This window comes from Wasmannia auropunctata, unplaced genomic scaffold (assembly GCF_000956235.1).
Source record: "Wasmannia auropunctata unplaced genomic scaffold, wasmannia.A_1.0 LD335988.1, whole genome shotgun sequence".
Classification (NCBI taxonomy): domain Eukaryota; kingdom Metazoa; phylum Arthropoda; class Insecta; order Hymenoptera; family Formicidae; genus Wasmannia; species Wasmannia auropunctata.
The window spans coordinates 408,869-427,801 of record NW_012026902.1 but is presented as its reverse complement, the minus strand read 5'-3'; the positions used below and the strand labels follow the sequence as shown (position 1 = coordinate 427,801).

Here is an 18,933-nt window from a genome sequence, read left to right as displayed (position 1 = left end):
GGCGCACGTGCTCGCTGAATCACGTGCGTGCAAATCGGATCGTCCGACATCATCGTTCGGACGTATATAAATGCATCGACATGCATTACATCATGCGATATTTCAATGTTAATTTATGAATATGAATGTGAATTTATGAAGTTACATTAATTCAATAATACATTTAAGATTAATCATATATTAGAGCTTATTATTAATTTAACAATGTGCTTTGGTATCACATTGTACCTAGTGCAATATTAGAATGCTGTGGATAGCGTCAGAATAACTACAGAATTCCTGCCTCTTACTTATCATATTCTCACTTGATTGCGGAGCCAACTGATGTAATCGACATTCGGATCGCGCGAGATCGATAAATCTTCGCGCGATGTCCGCAATTGCTCGCTCGCTCGCTTCCCATGAAGGAAAGGGTCTTCCATCGCATCACCGCGGCATTCCGCTGATGCGAGTAAACGAGCAAATTCGTAGGTTGGGGTCCCCCCTACGGGCCCTATGGTACGCCGCATCCGATCGAATCCCATAAGTCACGGAACTCGAATACTGTGTTTAAGCAGCGAGCTCATTCTCTCGTCCATTATCCCTGTGCGTGTAAGGCCCCGAAATGTTTTTCAAGATCCTCGCTTTCGAAAGGAACGTGAAGTCCAGACACGCAAATCACATAGAAATTATTCTTGTTCGATCCAAAATTCAAAATTTTGCAATATTTTCTAATTTTTATTGCGGCATATTTTATCGAATTTTATCGAAAAAATGACCAAGTTATATTAACTTTTATTTAAAACTTTTTCGTTTCTTTTTATTTTTTATATTTTTATTTAGATTGTTATAAATATGTTTAGGAATGACTTTGATTATATTTACATTATTTTAAATTTTTTATATCTTCTTTCTTATTTAATTATTGTTATGCATAAGATTACAAATATTTTAATACAATAATACAATAGATTATAAATAAATTCTTATTTTATACATCTTTGGATGGGATTTATTTTCGCGTTCTTAAAATTTTAATCTGAATATTGTTTCTTTTTGTTTTAGGGGATCTGAAGAGGCGACACTCTTGGAGTAGCGAGATCGACTATCAGTCAGAGGAAACGGAAGCTGTAACCTTTTCAGGGGAAAATCCCGCTGTCCCAGCTCCATTGGTCAACGATAGAATCTCCTACAAGGTATCGTATTCTACACGTTTTCGTTCTTCTTTTTCTCTTTTTACATATACATTTATATTATATTTATATAATTAAAATAAGGAAATTTATTTTTAAATATTTTAGAAAAATGTTTAAAAATTGTTAAATCACTTATATAAAAATTTGCTTTCTATGCAATGTAATTTTAACTGCATATATAATAAAAATTAATATCTGCAGTTTAAAATTAATGTGTAATCTTAGAAATTGCCGCGATCATTTATTCGTGTACGAAAAAGAGACGATCGTAAATTTTCGTTGCATGGTAAAACACGAGTCGGAACCCCATGAGAGTCCCTGCCAAATAATTCATCCTGGCGACTCGCCGTGCGGGTTAATTGAACGCCTATGAGACACATTAATAATCCACTTTTTGCGCGAACAGAGAGATAGCTTTTCTAGTGATGGCGGAAGAATGAGAATTTACAACAAAAATTACTCCCCTTCCGGCCCGCCATTTCTGCGGGAAATTTCCCGAAATTTTCTTCGAAAAAGTTTGTTATAAGAGTTTTTAATATTCGATATTAAATAGAATTGGAGAAATTATTATTACGTATATATGAATGTTCACATTCCTTTATCACATAATTTTGAACTTAAATCTTATAGATATATTTTTTCTCTTTACCTTTTTATTTTTAATTTATTTGTAAAATATGCAATATTTTTTAAAGGGTGAGAATAGCAAATAAATCAGAAAAATATATAAGTGATCGGAGGAAGACATTTCTTCTGCAAGAATACCTCTTTCTAAGAGGATGTATAAAATATAAAGAAGATGTATTCATGTATATGCGTACCGTATCTTAGCTTCCTGCTTCGACTTCGTTCCGAGCGGTTAGTCACGCTCTAGAAATGCAGGGATGCGACACGGTATCAATAGAGAAATATCGTGCGACATTACATGGCATTACACATGTTCCACAAATAGTGATTATTAATTCAACTGGAAAATGTTGATAGTTACATTGAATGAGTTCATTAACACGTTAAAAATTAGTATTATATAATTAAACTCATTTTTTGTACTTACATATGTTGCGTTTAGCATTTACAAAAATTGTTTAAAAGGAATTTTTTAATTTTAATTAATATGAAATAATAAGAATTAATAAGTTCGTATTAAATAAAATTTGTAATATGTTTTAATATATTATTCCTGTGTGTTTTCATTATTAAATTTTGACCGGGGAAATTTTTATTTTACAGGAGCATGGCTGTTCGGTGCAGACGGTGGACCTGGTGGCGGATTGCCCGTTGCAGGTCGTAACGGGTGACTCGAGATCGCCGACGCCCTCCCCGACGTCCGTCGCGTCGTCGACGAGCATGGGGCAACGATCGAGCGCCCTGTTACGCCCCAGAATCTCGCTAACTTGGGTCTTGCGCGGCCAACAACAATCTAACTTGGGTCCTGGATCCAATAACTATTCGACCATTAACGGCAATGGAGGTAAAAAATCATCTCTTTTCTATCATTTTTCATATTTATTTTGAGACTAACAGTTGACAGTAATAATATAATGATATCATCGATATCTATATTGAAAAGAAAGTTGCTTCAACTTAACTACTAACTTTTTAACATAGAAATGAAGTGCTACAATATTATATTATCCTGTTTATGTTAATAAAATTACGTAAATATTTCCCTTTAAAAGGTACAAACAATGATCGAGACACTTTTTCGCGGGGTAGCAAAAGATCCTCGAGAAGAAGCGTTAAAAATGTCAAAGAGAAAGACGCTGTTAGCAAAGAGAAGATCGAGAACAAGGAGAGCATCGAGAAACGCGAGAAAAAGATTTTGCACAGGCTCCAGAAGATCGAAAGAATTGAGAAGGTAATCTTTAATCTTCATTTCACAATGCGGGCTATAAACTTTTCTTGTTAGTAAATCCTTCCGTCCTAAGTTTATTATTTTTGAATTTAACAAGTACTTTTACCGCTTTCAAATATTTTTTTTTAAAGACTATTGGCAAAGAGACGATCGGTGAAAAGCAGGATAGTCCTCTGGAGAAACACTTTGACAAAGAATTTATCGGTGTCAAAGATACGAAGGAAAAGGAGAAAGTGAAGAGAGCCGTATCGGAGCCTTCTCTAGTATCTCGTGAATCAACGTCGACACCCAACGGACGAGAGAAGCACCGGCATCGGCGGACCAAACGTTCGCACAAGCCTAGACTGCCTAGTAGATTCGGCTATGAAATCGCCGATCTCGACGCGTTCCTGACCAAGGTGCTTAAACCTTTTAATTATCTCCTGTAATTCTATATTTTTTATTCTTTAAATTTTTTATTCTTTATAGAATTAATATATTTAGTGTGTTTTAAAGCTCTGTATATAATGTAATTTATTGTAACCTTAGGCGTCTCTAGAAAGACCAGCGAACATCCCAGTTGTCCTGTCTTTTCCATCGGTACTGTATCAGACTCAAGGCGGTATACAGGACGAGATGGCTCTTCCTCTGGGTACAGTTGTGAATGCCGTCTTCAAGAACCAAACTTGGCTATACGTGCAAACGCCTCATGGACAGGAGGGTTACGTCGGTTACGCTGCCTGTTTACCCTTAGGAATCTTACCACAGTCTACGCGAGGACCATGCTGGGAAGACTCCACTGATGTTTTTCCCCGGCCATTAGGTGAGCGAAATCTTCCTTAAAATTGTAAAATAAATCTTGGAATGTGCCGAGACTGAAATAATTAGGCTAATTAAAAACAAATCAATATCAATTATTAGTTTCTTTAGTTTTATATATATATATATATATATATTTATTTATTGTGATATATTTCAATTATAATGTAATAAAATCTTCAATTAAACTCCGCAATTTTCAAATAAATTTTTAATTTATCCTAAATTTTATAAAGCTTAGATAGATTAATAATTAAATTAATTTTATTTTGTATTTTTCTTCAAATAGACATAAAATATTTCTTTCAACTTTTCAATTTTTCTATCTGCTGTTTTTTTTTTAGGAAACATGACAGACATGGAGAAGCTGCGTGACACCAGGTCCGAGTGCGGGGCAAGTCGTGGGCGCAGCGGCAGAATGAGACGAGGACCGAGAGATGCTGTATCGGCATGCGGCGAACGTAGTGTCGATCGGTTGTACCTGAGGGCAGCGGCAAACGCGCGCACCAAAGGTTCACGGCATACCCTTCTGGTGATTAGGAATGACTACGAGGCACGTGCCGCAAACGCCCTGACAGTCTCGAAGGGCGACGTAGTCGCTTTGTTGAGCGATCACACGAACGACTGGTTCTGGGTGCGCTCCAGGGATGGCAGAGAAGGATTCATCCCCGCAGTCATCGCCGGCCACGGTTTTCTTTGATTTCTTTCGCGCGGTCGGAGAGATGCTTATTTAATGAATATATCCTCGTTTATGAAATTCACGAAGAAGTGGTATCCCATTCTCGAAGCGATATCCTTAGACTATCGCCAAATTACTCGAATAGATTCGGATTAATCTATTAACAATTAATTTCGTAATTAAGATACAAAGAATTTTTGAGCCCTATTTTTGAAATAATAAAAAAAGTATTATAAATAAAAGAATTTTTTTAGTTTCACAAATGTGATAACCACAAATTCAGTATTTATATATAGAAGAAATATCAATTTTAATTTATAATATTAATTTTTTTATTAAATATTATATAAACAATTTTTTAATTTATAAATAAAAGGTGAAAAAAGAAGTGTGCGGATATTAGCTAGTTTTATGTACTTGACAATCTTAAAAAAACGTCAAAATCTTCGACAAATACAGATGAACTTTCATATTGTTTATTATATATTTTTTTAAGGAAAAGAAGGCAATATAAAAGTACAATTATAAGGATAATTATAAATATATGTATATCTATCTTTGCATTTCATCGTATAAATATCGCTTGTATATTTGTATAAAGACGAATTGTATCGTATAAAAAATGTACACTTTATTAATATATTTATTTAAAAAATCGCAAATATCAATCCAATTATGTATTCCACCCATCTAAATTATTTGAAAAAAACAATTATTGAAAAATCAAATTTCCTTTTGTAATAATACAATTCCTTCTAATAATTATTATGCAAACTTGAGCGTCATTTCGCGGTAATTGTAGTTTGTACTAATGTCAATACAGTTTGAGGAGCCAGCCACGCTAAGCACCTTATGTGGCGTTTCCTGGTGCACTATACTATAGACTGTGAGACTCGAAGTAGGAACTTTGGCTAGAACCTCGCCTTGATATGTCATGTGATGGACATGATCGGTCGTGCCGCCAGCAATCACGCGTTCCTCGTAGATCTCTGCTACATGAATTCCTTGATCGGCCAGATCGAAAACTGTCGCTACCTCCATCGTTCGCACGTGCCACAATGACAAACTGGGCCCACCGCCACACAGCTAGAATTATTACATGAATCAAAGTGTAATTAAGAAACATTAATTTAGATGCAATCTTTTTATTTCTTCTTTATCATTTAATTTTTTATCATTTAGATGCAATCTTTTTATTTCTTTATCCTTCCTTTTTTTTAAATTTCAGACAGATATATTATTGTTATCGTCACCTACCAACCAGTCTTCTGTGAAATCAACAGCACCAATCCATTTTCCGAATCGTGGTCGCGCGACTTTGTCTACTAAATGAGGCGTTAATATATTAGTGTTCTCTCTTTTGCGCAAATCCCATAATCTCACAGAACCGTCCTCGCTACAGGACGCAAGCTGATTATCCCTGAAATTTACGAAAAACTTCTAAATTATGAAAATAATGAGCATCACTTTTGTGTGTGCAATGTATATGTCACAGATAAATAATTACATTAGAGCAAGGCAGTGTATATAATCAGTGTGGCCTTGCATGCTTCTCAGAATTTTTCTGTTCTCTAAGTTTATGATGTAAATATTATTATCACCACAGCCAACATACAGTAAATTATTCATTTTTGAATACACCATATAATTTATATCTGGTTTATCATAACTGTCTCTGAAAGGAAATACATACATATTTTATTTTCTTATCCCAAAAGTCTATATACAAAATTCATAATTGTAATTATATAAATTTTAAAATGTTAGTATTTAATTATATTCTTTTATTTTCGCTTACTTATTAGCAGGAATTTGTATATTCCAACAAACTTTACTCTTGGGAGCTTTATTTGATGTAACTGCCTTCCAGTCCCATCCTGATATTTCACCACGTGTGCCTGTCACAAGGAAATTCTCCACAGAGACCATACATGCGACTTCCTGATCAGGGTGCGCGGCAAAGCGACAACTAGGTCCTTGTAACTCATTCTCCTCCACTTTGTTGGGCCCTAAGGCCTTCGACAGACTGTTTAACAATTCAGCAATTATAAATTGAGTAACCGCAAATAGCAATTATTATAAGCAATTAAAAATTAAACCATTTGCCGGAATTAAAATTAAGCAATATATGTATGGAAAATGGTTAAGATATATGTACATATATTGACCATTTTCGGTTCTTAGCAGAATTGCATGATTAGTGCATCAATATACTATACGTTATATACATCGCAGAAATAAAATTCCTTTATTCGAAAATTTTCTTACTCAAATATTGAAACGTCCCCATAAATGTTGCCAGCCAAAAGATAATTTCCATCGGGTGAGAATGTCTGTGACAGTACGGTGTTGTAAAGTAACTTCTTGTCAGTCGGTTCTATCATTTTGTCCACAATTTATCACGTACAAACACACAATCAATGTGCCTTTCTGCCTAATATTTGATCATTTAAGAACCTCCGATTTAATAGCTTTTTTTACACAGTCTTTCGGTTTTACAAATAAGATTAGACCATTCAAAGCGTGAAGCCGACTCTGATGTTTACCTCTGAGATATTTTTAGGTTAAGAAAACATTACAATTTACACTACTGTGGTTCTGCACAGAAACCAATAGATATTCTCATCATTTTTGAGAATCGAAAATCTTTTAACAACAAAACTAAATTTCGCTTTAAAGAAATATCTCACTACGTGCGAGAAAAGAAGCTCGAAAGATCTCGCGCGTCGAACCACGTTCCGTGAATTTTAATTTGGAAAACATCAACGTTTCTTATCTAACAATAAGCAGATGTCACGCAATCAATGAAAAACGATGACGCGTTTCATATGCGGAACGAAAAGTAATTCTGAGGGAAAAAACTTCGACGTAATCGCGTTGATAACACAAATGCGTACAAATGCGATAACCTTTGTCACGTTACGCCGGTTACGCGCGCGGCGCGATTCCGCATCGATCATGTGACCGTCGTTTCGCGGACCGTTCCAGTCAGTCCGAATCGGCAGTAATCGGCATCCGTATTCCGTCCAGTCGAGTTCGGAACCCGACAACTGAGGTTAGCTCCACGTTCAGGAAGAGAGAACCGTGAGAAATTATACCCTAAATGGCACATAGACTAGTCGTAACAACCGGCAATTTCTTGAAAAGCGCCTGCAATCCCTTCTCGATGGCCGCTAGATCCTCCAGGTGAGACTTCAGCATTTCTAACGAATGACCTTTCGACCTTCGTCAAAGTGCCCAGATGCTGTGCATTTTTCCAATGAAGATACATGATTGTCATCCATTATCTCCATTGATATCAGAATCATCTTGATCATTAATAGTTCTAATTATTTTAATCAAGGCTCCAAATATATAGCTATAAAACTACAGAAAAGTATTAGTAAGAACCAGTATACAGAGAATACAATAATTCAATTAATTTAACTAATTGCTAAAAATCTAAACGTATATCTAATTATTTTATATATAAAAAGTCGAAAAAGAATAATTTATTTTTTTAAATTTACATTTTTTTAATAATTCCATTGCTATGAATGTTTAGCTTTTAATGTTCTTGAAAGATAACATCTTATCTGTTTGATATGAAATCAGAGATAATTGCAATTGATTAAGAATCATATATTACAGTTCGTGGTGGTCTCATGTTGAAATGGGACCACCAGATGCAATTTTGGGAGTTACCGAGGCATACAAGAGAGATCAGAATCCGAAAAAGGTCAATTTGGGTGCTGGCGCTTATAGGGACGATAATGGCAAGCCGTATGTTCTTCCGAGTGTTCGTAAGGTTAGTTATAAACAAGATATCAAATCTAGAATAGAAAAATTAATATTATATCTATATCATGTAAAAAAGATTTTTATATATAATGTACATAATAGATATACAATTTTATTTATTATAAAATATACAAAATGTATTTTGTATCATTCATAACAGGCAGAAGAAAAAATACGAATTAAAGAAATGGACAAGGAATATTCCACAATCGCTGGCAATCCCGACTTTTGCCAGCACAGTATTAATCTAGCTCTTGGAGAGGGAAATGAAGTTGTCGCTAATGGATTGGTGAGAATTATGATGAAAATGATGTGTAAAGTTTTTTCTCAACATAGATCTTTTTTTCTAGAATGCAACAGTTCAAGGAATTTCTGGTACTGGCTCTCTGTTTGTTGGAGCACAATTTCTGTCTCATCATTTCCCTGGCAATAAGGTCATTTATCTACCAACTCCTACCTGGGGAAATCACAACACTCTGTTTAAACTTGCCGGACTTACGGTCAAGTCTTACCGCTATTATGATCCAAAAACGTGTGGTTTGGATTTCAAAGGAGTAATGGAAGATATATCTGTTAGTAAAAGAATTTTTAATAGAAGAAATAACTACTTTTGATGTTAAAGCATGCATTGATATTTAAAAGGTCAATGTTAATAACAGAATTTTATATTTTTACTTAAAATTGTAATAATTTTTTATTTTACTAATCTATAATATTTATATATACTAATTTTTATATACTAATACAAGTATATGTTTTTTAAATATTGATAATGTGATTTTTAACAAATATAAATATAAACTACGATTGGGCTGAAATGTTACGAAACATATTGCTTACAAAATTAATATTGCATTACATTGATTAACATTACATAATAACTTTTAAGTAATTCATATTTTATCATACTAATGATGTTATCTATGAATAGAATATTCCTGAGAAATCAATTATCCTTCTACATGCATGTGCTCACAATCCTACTGGTGTTGATCCCAAACCGGAACAATGGGGAGAATTGTCTATTCTGATTAAGAAGAAGAATCTGTTCCCATTCTTTGATATGGCATATCAAGGTTTTGCCTCAGGTATTTTCAAATTATATATAATTTATACTATTAATGTTTATTGATTATAATAATATATTTATTAATATTAGCCTTACAATCTAATAATTCTTACATCTGTAGGATCTAACATTTTTTACTATCTTGATTTTTATAGGAGATTGTACAAAAGATGCTTATGCAGTCAGACTGTTCGTTAAAGAAGGTCACAAAATTGCTTTAGCTCAATCCTATGCAAAGAATATGGGTCTTTATGGTACGTATACAAGTTAAAATATATAAATATAAGTAAGAATTATTATTTATATATATATATAGATAAGTGAAAATATATTAATTCCTCTTTTATTTCTTCAGGTGAACGCGTTGGAGCGTTCAGTTTAGTGACGTCTAGTAAAGATGAGGCTGCACGCACTCTGTCACAACTAAAAATTCTGATCAGGCCAATGTATTCAAACCCGCCGATTAATGGAGCCCGTATAGTTCATGAAATCCTCAATGATTCTGAATTGCGAAAAGAATGGCTACGCGATGTGAAGGGTATGGCCGATCGCATCATTTCGGTTCGCACAAAGCTACGCGATAATCTGAAGAAGAATGGCAGTACACGTGACTGGAGTCACATCACCGATCAGATTGGAATGTTCTGTTATACTGGTCTAAAGCCGGACGAGGTAAACTTTTTTTTTTTCTACATTTGATAATTAAATAATTTTTATGCTCTTCTTTAAACAAGAAAATAAAAAATTATTGTTATTATTACTAATTATCAGTTTTTAATTATTGTTGATTTGCTAATAGGTAGAAAAACTTACTAAGGACTTCAGCATTTACCTGACCAAGGACGGTCGTATTTCCATGGCCGGTGTAACGTCGAAGAATGTAGAATATGTGGCACATGCAATGCACGAAGTTACCAAGTAAATTATCAAACATGCTACCATTTCATCCTGAAGCCCTGCCAATGTCCAATAATAATATATAGCGCACACAATTTATTTTATTGTATACGAATTGAGCAGTTGAAAGTAACAATCAAGATTATAGAATCGAGATCATAGATAAATATATAGGAAACCACACAGCATGGATATAAAATGATGTTCATGGAAGTTCAATATTTATGATTCATTAGATATACCAAATATTTAAATACTTTTTAAATATTCGCGAATAACAATCTGTTTGCTGTTGTGCAAAGTTATTTTGTACAATGGCAAATAATGAGTTGTACATACAATATGATATATACACGTATATGAAGTCACTGATTAAAATTTAATAAAAATTTTATTTTTATAATATTTTGGATAATATTTAATATTTTAATATTAATGTTGTGTGTATACATTTTTTATATTTTTCTTTAAAAAGGAAGTATTTTTTGTATTATATATCTGTGCTGTATGGAGATAAAATAATTGTATTTTATATATCTTGTATTAGAATGCGAGTAAATAGTATGAGTTGCGAACATTCGAATGTTGAACATTTGTTGCAATTGTGTATATTAGATTTGTGTAAAAAGCGCTTGTTTAATACGATCCATCTTTTATACCTAGCATTTAATCTTACAGTAAAGTTTAATTCTAAGATCATTGGGATCGGACATTTCTTCTATTCTAAGTTCTTTTGTGATAGCCAATTCTATTTGAAAAATGAAGAACACAAATGTATTTTATTCTAACATTTATAAGCAGCTGTAATGTGAGAGGGTACATAAATTTAGTTTAAGGAAAAATAATGGACTTAGAATAGAGGAAAATTTACAGACGAGAAGAATTGGTATTTTGTTATATCCTTGCCGTTTATGAGCATCCGAAGAGCTTTATCGAAGATACAGATTTCTTGTAAAGTTTATATTTTATAGAGTACAATATATGTGTATAAAGATCATGTTGTTAATATTTTCTTCCTTTACTCTTACTTTTTACATCCTACATTGAACATAATTATATTTAACAAAAATATGGAATTCTTAAAAGAGATCGATTAATATGAAAAAAAAAATCAAATTTAAAAATTACAATTTTACAATTGTAATTATTACAATTTTTTTCATATAAAAATAATCATAAAAATATGCAATTCTTAAGAGATCGATTAATATGAAAAAAAAATATCAAATTAAAAAATTACAATTTTACAATTGTAATATAATTTTTTTATTTAAAAAAAGAAAAAAACAATTGCACTTTCTGGTGTACGTGATTGCGCGTTGCGCGCAGCGTCGTCTGCTATACGTGTATATAGTGCTATAGTGTGTGCATACATGCAAATGTCACGACTGTCTCGTTGCAGTTGAAGATTGAAGGTTCTCTGTAGAAAAAATCCGATAAAAAAAAGAAAAATCGCCAAGAGTCATCAACAAACCACAAACATGGTAAGAGAGTCGAAGAAATTGCGGTGACTATCACAGAAACAACAGAAATCTTGTCAAAATTTGTTTTACAAAAGGAGAGTAATCTAGGTTAACAATTCAGCAAGATGACTTTCCAGTTTCAGTTTGGATTCAATATGTTCCCGGAGATTCCGCGGCCCTTCAATACTCAGTACAAATGCTTCTCAGTGTCGATGTTGCCCGGGACCTATCGCCAGGACGTTGAACGTGGTGGCAAGAGTGAGTAGCGACTGCTGACAATTAGACGGAAGGGACACTGTATTGATCTGCTTTGCTTTTCAGTAATCATGCCACCATCTGCTCTGGAGCAACTCACTAGGCTCAACATTATTTATCCAATGCTATTCAAACTGACCAACAAGAAGACGAATAGAATTACTCATTGTGGTGTGTTGGAGTTCATTGCTGATGAAGGCAAAGTCTATTTACCTTACTGGGTTAGTAGGGACAACGTATTTTATATATGACACACATATATACACTTAAAAATAACAATCAATTATAAATTACTGTTTCTTCCTTTATAGATGATGCATAATCTTTTGCTGGAGGAAGGTGAGCTACTGAACGTAGAGAGCGTGTCACTACCGGTCGCGACATTCTCTCGCTTTCAGCCGCAATCAGAGGACTTTCTGGATATCACAAACCCGAAGGCCGTATTGGAGAACGGTCTGCGCAGCTTTGCCTGCCTGACTACTGGCGACGTGATTGCAATCAAATACAATCAAAAGATCTATGAAATGTGTGTGCTCGAAACCAGACCTGGTCCAGCGGTCAGTATCATTGAGTGCGACATGAACGTGGAGTTTGCGCCACCGGTAGGCTACAAAGAGCCAGTAAGAGAGGCCAAGAAGGAAGAAGAAACAGAGCATCTGGCCGATTTGATGCCGGCGCAGACTGGCTTTGTACCTTTCCAGGGCGAAGGCGTTCGGTTAGATGGTAAAAAACGTAAGGACGCACCTAAGCAGGAAACTGTAGCTACCAAGCCGACTTACGTTCGTGGAATACCCGATTATGATTATCAAATAGGCACTCTCAGGTTCTTGCGAAACATGAAGCCAGTGAATAACAAAGAGGTAAGAATTCAAGTTGGAATTCTATACCACGGCATATAATATCATATTAGGTACCGCGGAAAGTTTGTGTTATTTTCCAAGGGGCAGTCCATGGTTATATAATAAAAATTTTTTATTTGGTGAGCGAAATCTCTTTGGAAAACGACGAATTTTCCGCGGTACCCAATAAACAGAATTTTGTCTGGAATTTCTTCGTGAAATGCAGAGCTAATGGGTTTATGATTCACATAATGATTATAGTATCGTGATTAATATCACTTGTATATTGTTTCAGACGAAGGATCCAGACGAGTTTAAGGCGTTTACTGGCGAGGGATTTACTCTCTTAAGAAAGTCCAGAAAATGATAGAGCAATTGTTTATTATTTTTAATTTATAAATGAAGATTTACAAGAGCGCTCGCCGGAATGAATGTTGCATTGTGGAATATTCTTTTTTATTATAAAAATATAATTAAAGGATAGTTAATTTTTGCTTCAATTATTATTCAATTATTATTCATGTCGTATTTTAATTAGATAAGTCTTTATTTTTCAGCAGGAAAAAACATTGTTTTATCTTTTATGTCATGCCTCTCTCTATGGAAATAAAAAAATTAAAACGCCCGTATAAAACCAAACGCTATATAGGATAGTTTTACAGAATTTTATATAGAAACTTAATTATTTAAGGGTTACTTTTTTCAAAGTGATATTTGTCTATCAATCCATTTTCAATTCCGAGAGAACTTTATGTATATAATATTGATACCACTTTATTTACAACAAATATACGATTTAATAATCACGCTTAATGCTAATTAATCAATTAATCCGAGATAGAGATTAATAGTACCCGGAAAATGTTGAATTCATGCACATAATGCATTCTTATTAAATTTCAGGTATAATCCATAATAGATATTCAAGAGATTCCAGTGGCTCTAACTCTTTTTATATTCAATTCTTTCCACTTTAACCTCATCTCCGACCAGCTGATACACATACGTAACCACTGTTGAACTTTGAATGTCCATTAGTACGAATGATGGTATAACTGACCTAAAAACAAACAATGACGATTGAAAAAGGATTCTCAAAAATTTTCTTATTAATTATCGTTGTAAATCATGTTTCCCTCTTCAGAAAATAATTTATAAATTATTAAATATTAAAATAATTTAATAAATATTTAAAAGATTTCATCTCAAATGGATAAGCCAAAAATAGATTTGCTATAAAAAATAGAATATTTGATAACTGAATCTTTGAATTTTTTATATCATTTTTACATCTTTTTGAAAAGAAACTTACGTATCCAGAGGATTGTAAGCTCCAGTAGCTGATCCAGGATTGATGTAGAATTTATTTTCATGCTCGTAGGCTTCAAATTTATGCGTGTGTCCAGATATGAGAATATCAACATCTAATTGTCTCTGTATCAAGGCTAAGGATTCTGGATCACCCCATGGTACCACTTGATGCCCATGGGAAAGGCCTATTCTGAACTGGCCTACAGTAACTACTTTCTGTTCTGGATAATTTAGATTCTATAAATAAAAAAATCTTGCTTTAATATTTGCTAGTAAGTAATATTTATAATTATACAGATTTTTGCAATTTAACTTAATTACTCATATACTTTTCTTGCTTTTAATCTTACATGACATACTTAATTGTCTAATTACTTTAATTAGATTTTAATCATTCCATATATATTTTCGTATTTATATGATTAAACAAAACTCTTGAATCTATACATACTTCGTCGAAATCTCCTCTGACCACATGTACATCACTAGCTAGCGTCTTGAGATAATCATAGGACTCCTTCGTGCAAAGATTACCAGTGCATAAGATATGCTGTATTCTTCCCGGTACTAGCAGCTTCTTAAATTTACTTGGGAGACTACTACATCTGTGTGGAATGTGCAGGTCCCCCAATACTAACACAAGCTGAAAAAAATTTGTTTCTGAATTTACTTTGAAATTTTGTGTGTCATATTAATTAATTTTATTTTTTTAAACAAAAGATATGTATTTTTTAAAGTTATAAACTCTGTAGAGATAACTTGACGTTTACAAATTATTGATAAACTGAAATAAACTGTTAAATTCGTGTTCATAAGTAGAAGATTAAAAAATAAAAAATTTAATTATAAATAATATTTGCTGATTAAACAATAGTTTAATATTAGCAATAGGCACTATAAAATAACATACACCGCCTACTTTGAGGTTAGATTATTAAAACAATTTGTTTCCAATTTTTAACACATTTATAGATTATTGTGCATTACTCACCATGGTTTTCGTAAATTAAATACTTAAACTAATATATTTCGATACTTATAATCTCACGATATCAATAATTGCTAATAACATAAAACACAGGAGGCAGAAACGTCAAACATGACACCGGAAGTGTACATACGTGACAATAGCGGAAGATTATCGAAACGCGAAATTTCGTATCGAAATGTTTGAATATTTACCGATATATAATAATTTGCGACTTAAAAAAATTAATAAAATATGCAGTATGTCGATCTAGATCGAAGACTGTGGGCTTTGGATCTCCGGCTAAGTGAGGTTCGAGTCTCCGCTAAGTGGGGTTGAATCTCCGTTAAGTGGGGTTTGAATCTCCGCTAAGTGGAGTTGAAATAATTCAAGTCTCCACTCTCCACTAAATGAGGTTCAAATCTTCGCTAAGTGGGATTTGAATGCTCGCGCGCTATAAGTGCAGCGGGAAAATAAATTCAATAAATCTCCGCTAAAATGTGGTTCGAGTCTCTGCTAAGTTGAGTTCGAGTCTTCGCTAAGTGGGGTTTGAGTTTTATGGACATAGAGGCGCTGCCATGGCCGCTCTCTGCTTTTGCCATTATTTATGAGTTATGACATAACCTATTCAGTCTTCCACCAGAATTAGCTTTGAAGTTATTATTATTGCGTTTATGGCTGCGCGTGAAAGTTCGAATGAGCAGTGCATTGTTTTGAAAGTATTATCAAATTAAAAGATATTTTATATTCTTTCAAATATTAGTTGTTTGTAGAACATAAATAGTATATTCGACATGAAATGTGTCATACCTGGCGGAAATGTCAAAAGTATGTGTCAATTATTCTATTAATTTATATTAAAGAAATCAAAATTGATGTTTTTACAGCGCAAACGAAAATCGACAGTTTAATTTAATATTTTCTATTACATGGCTAATTTAATATTTTATTCGTTTTATATTGCATATATTGTTTACAAGAAATATTTAAATATTACTAGTCTATATAAAATTTATGATTAATATTTTTATGAAGCTTCTACACCGAATGACTAATTACCATTTTTTTGATGCAGTCTTGGCAAGAGCAATACATACGCTGGCAAAGATTGGGGACGAGATGTATGTGAATCCTCAAGAGGAATCTATCTCTTTTCGTACAGCCAACATGGCACGATCGGCATATTCTGACTTTACGTTCCACAAAAATTTCTTCTCCTACTACGTTCTTGGAGATCTCGAGGAAGAAGAGGCGCAGAAATGTAAAATTTCAATGAGGGTAATATCTATTTCAGTTGTTTATGTTGCATGATATTAATTTAATATGCTGCATTTATATCCACGATATTAATTTAATCTACAATTTATAGAGCGCAATGACAGTCTTCAAATCCGCGCATACGTTGGACAAACTAGTGGAGACTTGTCACATTCACCTGGAGGTAGAGGCCTGCAATCTAATATTTATCTTAAAATACAAAAATGGTGTCAACAAGTCCCACCTCATCCCTATTTTGGATTCTGAAAAGTTGCAAGTACACCGAACAAATTTTTTATTATACACTTGATCCTTGGACACAATTTAAAAATTACTTAACATTTTAAATAAACCTGATTAAATCTATCAATTAGCATTTCCAAATATTCTTATGATACTAAAACATTTTTATGATATTAAAACAATTACTGCTTATCAAATATTATGAATATTTGATAAGTGTAGTAACTTTTCAGTATCATAAAAAAATAAAACACACCCAACGATCAAATTTTCATGTGAACTACTATTGACTATTGAATTCATATCACATATAAAGCAAAATCATGGATTAAAGTATAAATTATGCTTTCATAAGGCATCTTTCACCAAGGCTGGTATGTCCAACGAATTGGTATCACAAGCTCGGACATTAATGGACGCTCTGCACAATTTTCCGCAAAGTTTAATCGAGATCACGCTCGAGATAACGCCACACAAGTTGTTGTTCAGGAATTATGTGGACGACGCGTCAGGTAAATAAAAGTGTACTATTTTTAGCATATATAAACATAAAACGCAAAATAATAGTAATAATTAACATATTATTAATCAATTAATTTCAATTAATACTACAGTCATGTGTTACAGTTATGATAAATACTACACGTACCCAGCTGGCTCTTGGTATCGGTGAATTTGACCACTACACGATTGGTAACGAAACAAATGTCACGTTTTGTTTGAAAGAAGTCAGAGCTTTACTCGCTTTCAGTGAGAGCGTGGGCGTTCCAATTACTACAAGTTTTGGAACAGCAGGAAGGTAGTTATCATATTTGCGAATTCTTTTATTTAATATTAAGCAAATAATTATGAATTCAAATGTTGTTATGTATTAGTAATAAAAAAAGATTTAACGTGCTTATATTTCGATAGTTTTTAATCTCTCATGTGTAACATTTTTTTTTAGACCAATATTGTTTACGCTGAAGAGTCAAGCCTTTGAGATAAACTTGCTGTTAGCAACGCTAAGTCCAGACGACTGTGATAGTCAGTCAAACTCGACAATTGCCAGTAGACAAGTACGATCTCTTCGAAAAAAGAATGCTTCCTCAAGGAGTACATCCAAACGTGTTAATAAATCTTTGAGTCGAACAAAGAAATCTGTTAAACCTGAAGTCAATGATGTGTTAAAAAATAGGCCAGCAGAAGAGAGAAATAAGTCTGACAGAACGCTCGATCAGAACGGGAATGCTTCTATGAACGTCGTTTGCGCGAAAGCGAATAATTCTATAAATAGTGTTCAAGAAAGAAATTTGCCTGAACGGGGTCGTCACTCTGTCGCGTTGAGTTCTGCCGGCACATCTTTGGCGACTGATAGAAGGATTTCAGAGAACCAACGGAAACTCGTAAATTCAGTATTTTCCAACATCACAAAGAGGAAGTCGACGAATGACGAGAATTATAAAAAAGGAAAAGAAGATGCAATAGATTGTATTGATCTGGAAGAAAGCGTGCCACAGTCACCGCCACGTCAAGTAGCCAAGAGAGCAAGATTGGTGTTTCAGAAATGTTTTCAGAATACCTTCGATCCGCGAATGTTACCCGGTCATGACACTATCCTGGTAGAGGATTCCGATGAGAATAACAGTGATTAAATATTGCGACATTTGGAAGAATTTTTATAATGCTCTAAATCAGAAAAAAAAGGTTTATTTGGTCAGTTATGGAGTAACATACTGTATATTTCATGACAGATTTTTCGACAAATTAATCACGACAATGTTTAAAATAAGTTATTTAATTTATTATTTTCAATAACGTATTTCTTTTTTTTTAGATCAGTTTGTTTTTTTCATGAAAAGCGATATACGTATACGATATATAATTCCGTAACTGATCGAAGATGAAGTTTTTATACAATTTTATATCGAGATTTTTAAATAGAGAGTCTTCAAATTATGTTATGTTCTTTCAATATTACGTGATTCAATTATGTAAGCTTTTATTTCTCTTGGTTAACAGACCTATTTTTCTAAGTTCAGTGTCATACATGATATCTCATAAAAATAGAATTCTGAATAGTTTATTATAGTAATGAAAGCATATAAAAATACAGCAGTTATTTAAAAGAGAATTATGTTTGTAAAGTAGATCTCGAACCACTGTACATACGTACATACATAAAACGTTCAAGTTGTAAAAATCTCATTGTAAATAAATATAGTTTTTAAATAAAGTTTTTATATAAAACTAAAATGTGAAAAGTTGTTGCGTTAGATCTGCCGCTTTCTAGTCCTTGCTTATTTTCCACATTATATAAATTTAGCGAGAAAAGGCTAACAAATGGAAAAAATATGTGTATGTGT

At 33.2% G+C, this 18,933-nt stretch overlaps 6 protein-coding genes across 7 annotated transcripts in view; 4 read left to right on the top strand and 2 right to left on the bottom strand.

Moving 5' to 3' along the window:
- The window catches only part of LOC105454101 (WD repeat-containing protein 78-like), a 30,715-nt gene extending 25,919 nt beyond the window's left edge, over positions 1-4,796 (top strand). The window contains exons 3-8 of the mRNA XM_011696465.1: positions 1,045-1,175; positions 2,406-2,646; positions 2,855-3,033; positions 3,162-3,428; positions 3,559-3,832; positions 4,173-4,796. Coding sequence (XP_011694767.1) covers positions 1,045-1,175; positions 2,406-2,646; positions 2,855-3,033; positions 3,162-3,428; positions 3,559-3,832; positions 4,173-4,528 — 1,448 coding nt within the window. The 3' untranslated portion in view covers positions 4,529-4,796. The remainder of the gene's footprint in view (positions 1-1,044; positions 1,176-2,405; positions 2,647-2,854; positions 3,034-3,161; positions 3,429-3,558; positions 3,833-4,172) is intronic.
- Positions 4,797-4,961: 165 nt separating this feature from the next.
- LOC105454100 (THO complex subunit 6 homolog) lies at positions 4,962-7,431 on the bottom strand. Its single transcript, XM_011696460.1, has 5 exons — positions 6,776-7,431; positions 6,306-6,533; positions 6,015-6,182; positions 5,765-5,927; positions 4,962-5,593 (listed from the first exon to the last, which is right to left on the bottom strand). The coding sequence occupies exons 1-5, from the start codon at positions 6,889-6,891 to the stop codon at positions 5,273-5,275; spliced, it is 996 nt and encodes a 331-aa protein (XP_011694762.1). The 5' UTR covers positions 6,892-7,431; the 3' UTR covers positions 4,962-5,272.
- Positions 7,432-7,510: 79 nt separating this feature from the next.
- Positions 7,511-10,648, top strand: LOC105454099 (aspartate aminotransferase, mitochondrial). The gene is made up of 8 exons (XM_011696459.1): positions 7,511-7,693; positions 8,138-8,294; positions 8,448-8,576; positions 8,638-8,859; positions 9,219-9,375; positions 9,512-9,610; positions 9,712-10,028; positions 10,156-10,648. Exons 1-8 carry the CDS (start codon positions 7,611-7,613, stop codon positions 10,276-10,278), a joined length of 1,287 nt encoding a protein of 428 aa, XP_011694761.1. The 5' UTR covers positions 7,511-7,610; the 3' UTR covers positions 10,279-10,648.
- Positions 10,649-11,603: 955 nt separating this feature from the next.
- On the top strand, positions 11,604-13,310 carry LOC105454097 (ubiquitin fusion degradation protein 1 homolog). 2 transcript variants are annotated; one of them, XM_011696458.1, is made up of 5 exons: positions 11,604-11,737; positions 11,854-11,974; positions 12,038-12,192; positions 12,283-12,831; positions 13,106-13,310. In XM_011696458.1, the coding sequence occupies exons 1-5, from the start codon at positions 11,735-11,737 to the stop codon at positions 13,175-13,177; spliced, it is 900 nt and encodes a 299-aa protein (XP_011694760.1). In that variant the 5' UTR covers positions 11,604-11,734; the 3' UTR covers positions 13,178-13,310. The 2 variants fall into 2 exon arrangements, with proteins under 2 accessions (XP_011694760.1, XP_011694759.1); XM_011696457.1 differs by lacking the exon at positions 11,604-11,737 and having other exon boundaries at positions 11,842-11,974.
- A 229-nt stretch (positions 13,311-13,539) lies between these two features.
- Positions 13,540-15,391, bottom strand: LOC105454096 (vacuolar protein sorting-associated protein 29). Its single transcript, XM_011696456.1, has 4 exons — positions 15,113-15,391; positions 14,573-14,764; positions 14,123-14,358; positions 13,540-13,870 (listed from the first exon to the last, which is right to left on the bottom strand). Exons 1-4 carry the CDS (start codon positions 15,113-15,115, stop codon positions 13,753-13,755), a joined length of 549 nt encoding a protein of 182 aa, XP_011694758.1. The 5' UTR covers positions 15,116-15,391; the 3' UTR covers positions 13,540-13,752.
- Positions 15,392-15,690: 299 nt separating this feature from the next.
- On the top strand, positions 15,691-18,807 carry LOC105454095 (cell cycle checkpoint control protein RAD9A). The gene is made up of 6 exons (XM_011696455.1): positions 15,691-15,916; positions 16,164-16,366; positions 16,458-16,622; positions 16,944-17,100; positions 17,216-17,387; positions 17,535-18,807. Exons 1-6 carry the CDS (start codon positions 15,883-15,885, stop codon positions 18,220-18,222), a joined length of 1,419 nt encoding a protein of 472 aa, XP_011694757.1. The 5' UTR covers positions 15,691-15,882; the 3' UTR covers positions 18,223-18,807.
- The last annotated feature ends 126 nt before the right edge of the window (positions 18,808-18,933 follow it).

Coding starts and splice junctions, on each gene's coding strand:
- LOC105454097 (XM_011696457.1), top strand. CDS start 11,842: ATGACTTTCCAGTTTCAGTTTGGATTCAATATGTTCCCGGAGATTCCG. Junction 12,193..12,282: donor AAGTCTATTTACCTTACTGG/GTTAGTAGGGAC, acceptor CTTCCTTTATAG/ATGATGCATAATCTTTTGCT. Junction 12,832..13,105: donor AGCCAGTGAATAACAAAGAG/GTAAGAATTCAA, acceptor ATATTGTTTCAG/ACGAAGGATCCAGACGAGTT.
- LOC105454099 (XM_011696459.1), top strand. CDS start 7,611: ATGGCACATAGACTAGTCGTAACAACCGGCAATTTCTTGAAAAGCGCC. Junction 8,295..8,447: donor TTCTTCCGAGTGTTCGTAAG/GTTAGTTATAAA, acceptor CATTCATAACAG/GCAGAAGAAAAAATACGAAT. Junction 9,376..9,511: donor ATATCAAGGTTTTGCCTCAG/GTATTTTCAAAT, acceptor TGATTTTTATAG/GAGATTGTACAAAAGATGCT.
- LOC105454095 (XM_011696455.1), top strand. CDS start 15,883: ATGAAATGTGTCATACCTGGCGGAAATGTCAAAA. Junction 16,367..16,457: donor AATGTAAAATTTCAATGAGG/GTAATATCTATT, acceptor TACAATTTATAG/AGCGCAATGACAGTCTTCAA. Junction 17,101..17,215: donor TTATGTGGACGACGCGTCAG/GTAAATAAAAGT, acceptor CATGTGTTACAG/TTATGATAAATACTACACGT.
- LOC105454096 (XM_011696456.1), bottom strand. Junction 14,359..14,572: donor TCAGAGGAGATTTCGACGAA/GTATGTATAGAT, acceptor TTTTATTTATAG/AATCTAAATTATCCAGAACA. Junction 13,871..14,122: donor GCTTACAATCCTCTGGATAC/GTAAGTTTCTTT, acceptor GTTTGTTTTTAG/GTCAGTTATACCATCATTCG.
- LOC105454100 (XM_011696460.1), bottom strand. CDS start 6,891: ATGATAGAACCGACTGACAAGAAGTTACTTTACAACACCGTACTGTCA. Junction 5,928..6,014: donor ATACACTGCCTTGCTCTAAT/GTAATTATTTAT, acceptor CGTAAATTTCAG/GGATAATCAGCTTGCGTCCT. Junction 5,594..5,764: donor ATTTCACAGAAGACTGGTTG/GTAGGTGACGAT, acceptor TAATAATTCTAG/CTGTGTGGCGGTGGGCCCAG.